Source organism: Phalangium opilio, unplaced genomic scaffold, assembly GCF_054372755.1.
Source record: "Phalangium opilio isolate 3A_F unplaced genomic scaffold, DU_Popi_V2 ptg000078l_1, whole genome shotgun sequence".
NCBI classification, from domain to species: domain Eukaryota; kingdom Metazoa; phylum Arthropoda; class Arachnida; order Opiliones; family Phalangiidae; genus Phalangium; species Phalangium opilio.
In genome coordinates this window covers 3,398,484-3,405,051 of record NW_028324186.1, presented here as the reverse complement: position 1 = coordinate 3,405,051, position 6,568 = coordinate 3,398,484, and the positions used below count along the sequence as shown (strand labels likewise).

At 37.5% G+C, this 6,568-nt stretch overlaps 1 protein-coding gene across 1 annotated transcript; it reads left to right on the top strand.

The window, feature by feature from the left end:
* Positions 1-226: 226 nt before the first annotated feature.
* LOC149655816 (uncharacterized) lies at positions 227-1,120 on the top strand. Its single transcript, XM_089845041.1, has 3 exons — positions 227-469; positions 533-852; positions 979-1,120. The coding sequence occupies exons 1-3, from the start codon at positions 239-241 to the stop codon at positions 1,118-1,120; spliced, it is 693 nt and encodes a 230-aa protein (XP_089701167.1). The 5' UTR covers positions 227-238.
* Positions 1,121-6,568: the final 5,448 nt, after the last annotated feature.

Below are 6,568 nucleotides of genomic sequence, written 5' to 3'. Positions count from 1 at the left end.
ATTTTAATTCTCGATTCAATTAGGTGTTGATTTTTATTGTGTTCACTTGGGTTCTTCTGTCACTTTTACTCGTCGCTCACTCCATCGTAACCAACAAATACAAATCGATGCCCACCAAGAATGTTTTCAAGAAAATGGCCCGAGAAACCCTAGAAAATGCCTGGGAAAACGCGTCGCTCTTCTGCGCTGAACGTACGCGATTAAGCGCTCGCTTAAATTTAAATAATCAGACATAATTATGTTCCCTACAGCGATTCCCTCTGTTTTGCCCCACATTACATGTCGGTTGCTCTCTGCGTCCTGGCTGATCGGAGTGACTTTCATTCTGTTTTTCTTGGGTTGTTTCTTACGGACGGAGTTCACGACGGAAAGCTACAATCGCATCGACACCCTCTCGGACTTGATCAAATCGGAAATTCCAATTATAATTGTGAAAAATGGCGGAGCTTTCGACAATCTGAAATATTTGGTCAATAGGCGATAAATGATAAGTTCCTCTATTTATTTGACTTAACTGGTTTCGTATCTACAGGCTGCCCAGGACCCAGATGTTAAGAAATGGCTCTACGCACTCGATCAGGAGAAAATGGTCACTAGTGTTTCGGATTACATGACTCGTGATGGATACCTGCCTATTCTTTATGGGAAGAATGCTATCATCCTAGAGGACATCTATCTGTCTTGGATAGCGGGAGAATTCCTCAAATTAGATCCCGAGAGTAAAAAGTTCTTTTCGGACAATGAAGGATTCTACTTTTCGGAGCACGAAATTAGCTTCGAGTATTTACACTTCGTTTTCAACAACTCTTGGCTAAGAAGCAGTCCGCAATTACAAGAAAACCTCCAATTGAGGTCGATACTGGTTTTATATTAAACTGATTAAGGGGCTAGACGAATGTTTTCATTACAGTGTTGAACCGATGTTTGAAACGCAAGCATTGAATTATCTGGATTTTGAAAGGCATCATTTAATTGAAGAAGTCAAGTGGAAGAAATCGTCAAAAGCACGGCTGATTTGAACCTGAGCAGCGTCACGGTGCCTTTCTACTTTCTTTTCATACTATTGTCAGGAACAGTAGCCGCTGTCACCACCGAAATAATCTTCAACCTCTTTGCTTAAAGAAGCAAAATCTAGCAATGATTCATACGAAATCGAATTTTGCGACATAGCAAAACATATATTTTGAACATCAAATTGTAATACACGTGTTACATTACTTATAATCCACCCCATCTTATAGACGTTAGTAGGGCACTTATGATGTCAATCATTTTCACTCTATTTTGAACTTAAGTAGAATTCGAAATAAGACTAAATTAATTGGATTGCTTTAATTAAAATTGTCAATGATATTGTTATGGTTTTCTTTTAATCAAAGAACTTAATAAAAGTTTTTGACTCGTACGGCAAAATTACGTTGTAGTTACCGCTTGAAACTTGGAAAATGACACAAACTGAATTTTAATTTCTTGGTAACGATAGATACAAACAATACTTGCATTTTCAAATGTAATTTACCATTAAATTATTCAAGTTCTTGGAGAATAAATTGTACTAAAGTCTAAATTGTAAAAATAAAAACCTGCCTCTATTATTTTGCCTAATCAATATAACGTCTAGAAGTACACATGCGATTCTTACACATGTCATGAATTCCTACGCTCTACGTTTACGATAATTGCAAAAAAGCGACCAAGCTTTGGGTTCACGGGAGATTTTTGGATGTATTATTTACAAAGGTTTAAACCAGATCTACCTGCTATTTAATCACGACGTTTATTTACTGGTTAAATCAAAATCTCAAAATTATAATTTAACAAATTATTTTTTTATTATATGTTGATGTTCAAAAGCACTATAATTTGCCAATTTTTTCTTTACTGTTATAACTCTTAAGTCGATTTTGTTTCCGAAATTAGGCTCGGACTTTGGATTTTTTCAGGAACAAAAGCATACGCAGACACAAGTTACGAAAAATTACTAGAAAATGGAGAATATAGCTAAACAAAATTACTTGCTTAACTAACTTTTTATCGCCAGCCGCGTTTAAAAATAAAATATTTCCTAATGTTGTTTTTATAGGCACTATATTACCTTAGGAAATTATTTTTGGGTACTCATTCTATGTTCAAACTTCCTTGCAGTGTTTCATAATTCATATGACTTAAAAATATTAATAAATAATAATCACTTTATAAAGGAAAATTTCTTCGAATTAAAATTATTTCGTTTATATTAACTATAAATGTTGCTTAATATTTTACAAAATACATGGATTTAGTGCTCATTTTACCTAACCACTCAATCGTTATATGTTAGTTAGATATTTGCGGGATAAGATAGACTCTTTGCCTTCCCGGGAATTATTATTTTCTATTTTATCGGGAACATTTAAGCCAAGATGTGTGTTCCACTAAAATAGAAAAACACTAGGAAGAATGTTGGGAACCGGGATTCTAAAGGGATTTAGCGCTCCAAATGAAAATTTTAGCGCAAACGGATTTTTGGCGAATCAAAACCAAGTTTCGCTTTGACCAATAACAATTGTCTCTGAAAGTAGCTAGGCGCTTTCAAAGTCTAAGTTAGATCTCCTTAAGGGATGGGATGTGGTGTGTACTCCTTGGATCGACAAAAGAAATGCTTTCATTATTGATTTAAAGTAGGCCTGCGCGACTACTCGAGAAGTTTCGAGTCTCGAACCACTAATTTTAAACTTTGCCAAGGCTAGTATAACAGTAACCTCACAAAAATTCTGAGCCGGGAACCATTGAAAATGTTGGAGACGAAAATACAAAATTATTACCGAAAGCATGTGACTTAGGTCCACGACCTATGTTGGCCTTCTACTCGGATTATCCTTTGAGGCATTTTCAGCCTCGTTGTCAAATTTTGGCTTCGGTAGTTCTGAAAACCTTCCGGTTATTTGATAGAAGTTTTAGTCTGAAAAGATATAATTTTCAACATTGATAATAGGGTAAGAATGTAGTAGCAGAAGAGAAAAACACGATATTCTTATACAGCGGGTTGAAAGAAAGAGGTTGCCTACACTTAAGCTGAAAATTTTAATAATAGAAGCGAAAAGTAAGAAATTGATATTGACGTACTTCACCACCAAATAAGTCAATTTTTTTCGGGGGGGGGGGGGGGAACTAACCTAACCTGGCTAAACAGAACAAAATCCAAGCTTGACTGATGAGTACAGACTTAAAATTCAAATCGTCCCTTATAACTTCACGAAACTAAACAAATACCCATACGATCTCACGTACTTAAAGCATTTTTAGAGATTTTCTTTAACTTAGGCAATTTATTTAACAGAATGCGTTCTATCTCTTTTAAAATAAGTTTCCATCCACATTCATTGAGAATATAGTCTGCTGCTAAGGCATTTGTTTCGCTTTAGTTAGGAACACACTCGCACTTAACCCTGATGGTTTCCCTGAAAAAGATGGTGGGACGTTTTTTGGGACCTTTATTGTGGGAGCTACGTTAACCGGCGAAGCAACGGTAGCCATTGGTGATACTATACAGTTCAGCCCGCTGCTTTTGTTGGGACGTGCTACCAGCCATACTTATGCCCAAAGCTACCTGCGTTGAAGGGACCGTTCCTAAAGCCTGATTTCAACTAACACTAACTCCAGACTGTTGTAATTTATCCTGGAGATCCATAATCCGCTGATGCATAGCTGCCCCCGTGGTTGAATGAACTAATTGCATTCCGCTAGGTACCGTGACAGAACCGCTATGAGGTGCTTGGGTATAACTAATAACTGGGTTACTATTTGCACTGACGTTGGTTGCTATCGACATAGCTGTGTGGGCAGTTGGGTCACTCATTGCGCTACCAACAGGAATTTCTGACCCTACGTTAGGAGTGTCTATTATAGTCTCGTCACCACTGCTATCCATATCGTCCTCCAAGTTTTCAACGCTGTCTTCGCGGTTGCTAGTGATTGCCTCATCCATCAATTCCGATCCCTTTTCTAGCCAAAACCTTAGTGATTCTGTTCTGATATCTATGAGCACGCTCTAACGCCTGATACTCATGTAAACAATAGAAATAAGCCGCAGATGGACCCCAACCAATGACCCCACTTAACCGAAAGCTTTCCTAGTCGATATAGAACTATTAGAAATTAAATATTTCTCAAATTCATAATGTTTCTAAAACTACTAACCATAATATTCAAAAATTATCGTTGCAATTACCGCTAGACTAATTGTTTTTGTCGAAACGATCTCCAAGAAAAAGGAGAGGAACCCTCGCAAAAGACGTAACCACAAGTAGATTTTGTTTTGTTACAATTCGATGCATAATCACTATCGGATTATAGTCGTAAGCATGCATATTTGTAGTAATGTAGTCCATAATTGGAAGTCGAAATAGTGTATCGCGCCGGTTGACATAATTGTTTCCAGTGATTGAGTCTCAGATTAGAGTTAAATTGTGGGATGGCTATCGAAGCTCGTTCTATTCACTAACTATAAAATGGATCGACTAAAGTTTGGTAAGGCAAGTCTTCCATCTATGTGCTCCTCATTTGTAAGGCAATCATCTCTGCTTACAACGACGCTATGTCTCAATGGTAGACATACGGGTTCATCGCATATGATATTGAAATGTTTTGCAATTGAATCAATATAATGTGACTGGTGTAATTTGATACCTCCTTCAGGGAGTTCCACAAATTCAATTCCAAGCAAATTGATTATTGGTCCCAAGATTTTTATTACGCACAAGTTAGACCATGTCTTGATTACCTTTTGCTTAGCTTCTTCATATTTTGCCTTTGTTTGTAGGATGTATATACAGTTGGTTCCGCTTAATTTAAAAAATCCATGGTCTGTAAACATGCGATACAAATCGAGATACTATTGGCGGCCACTTTGTGGTAGGCCGTATAATTCCAATTAATTGATACTTTCAATCAGTGGGTTGTAACGTTGTCAGGCTCAAATCTGGGTTAATACGCATTTTTGGCATCAAGATGGCAGTATAACCAACCTATATATCGCTATGAAGAAACGGGTCCAAGTGAAATTTACAACTGCTGAAAATGATTCTTTATAATCAACACCCGGGACCTGGTTATAACCTTGCGCTACTAAACGTGCTTTATATGGCGGTGTTTCACCATCCTTCCCTTTGATGGCATACATCCATCTACAGCCAATAGGTTTGTTATTCTTTGGTGTTGGAACCGTTGCCATAACCTTTCGTTAGTCTAAAATATGAACCACCTTAGCCATAGCCAGGTCTCTTTCTCAGGGGACGCCTTTGCCTGTTCATATGATGTTCGAGTTTGTATCTCGGTGAAGTGTGTCTCAAAAAATGATTCCTCCTAATCTTCATTTTCAGGTTTCCCTGGTTCCTTAGCATTTCCGCCCAATGAGTATAGAGAAGGATCAACGGGAACGTTCTTCGTTTCGCAATATCTTTTAATTTCAGGTCTTGATCTTAGCCTTTTACCTTCACGTGTTATGTTGTAAGTTTCAACCTTCCCAGCTGACGCTCCTGTCTGTCTAACGATACTCTCTTTTTTAATCCATGCGGTAAAGGATTAGGAAGATCAGTAGGTTCTATTTCAGGATTAATTCTTTTAGCTTCTATATTTTCTCTAGTTTGATCTTGTTCATGTGATTCCTTTTCTTTAGGGATGAACCGGTACCGATTCCAATTGGCCAAAGGAACTGAACCTTTTACTCTGGTTTTATGTCATCTTGCAAGGCTTCTCTTCCAATTCAGTTTTCGTCGAATGTGACTTGTTTTGTCTCCTTGACAATATTTTCATCGGGAAATCAAACAGGATACCCTTTCGTTTGTATCGTGTAGCCCAGTAAAACGCAAGAATTCAAGCGTTGATGGAAGTTGTGCTTTCCATGGCGTTTATGAATATGAGTAAACGCTAGACATCGAATTCGCTTTAAATGTCTTCCACTTGGTTCCATGCTTGTCCAGCGTTCCATGGGAACTTTTCTTGACTTCTTACTGTTTCTAGGCGTTTATAGCATCGTAAGGTACTTTTACTAGTCTTATACGAGAAACATGTTTCTATGTGTCCATTGTTTTTCTTCAATCCAAGAACTATGTCATGATTTATCATACATTTTAGGTCACTTACGTGTCCCAATCTCTGGTGCCATAGCTCTATAATGTCATTAGGTGACTCTAAATCGTTATTTGTCATCTTTCTGGATGATTTCTGTTTCAGTAGTGTACAAACCCTTAGTAAGAGTAGCTTCCAGTGCCATGGTGCCATGTGGAAAATAGACAGCTCATTTCTTGTTGAATATTTCTATTTTTATCCAGCTTCAATCAATCGAGCTGCGATTAAATTCTTCCTCTTGTGTGTCGTGTAAAGGACATGGATAGAATATGTTTTTGAGGCGTTACTTTTGAATGTCTCCTGTACTATGTCAGATGCTCCTGACGTCGGTTTAATTTCCGCCCCAATGAGTTATTAAATACCATTGATTCTCGTAATATCATTTCTATTTCAAATTTCCAATTTCGGTAATTTGTCGAGTCCAACTTCGTTATTTGTCCCGCCGAAAATGCTTTGCCAA

What these genes read in the sequence shown, in the direction of transcription:
- LOC149655816 (XM_089845041.1), top strand. Translation starts at nt 239, where the DNA reads ATGTTCCCTACAGCGATTCCCTCTGTTTTGCCCCACATTACATGTCGG. An exon ending in TCGACAATCTGAAATATTTG is followed by an intron (nt 470 to 532) that starts GTCAATAGGCGA and finishes TCGTATCTACAG; the next exon opens with GCTGCCCAGGACCCAGATGT. An exon ending in CAAGAAAACCTCCAATTGAG is followed by an intron (nt 853 to 978) that starts GTCGATACTGGT and finishes ATTTAATTGAAG; the next exon opens with AAGTCAAGTGGAAGAAATCG.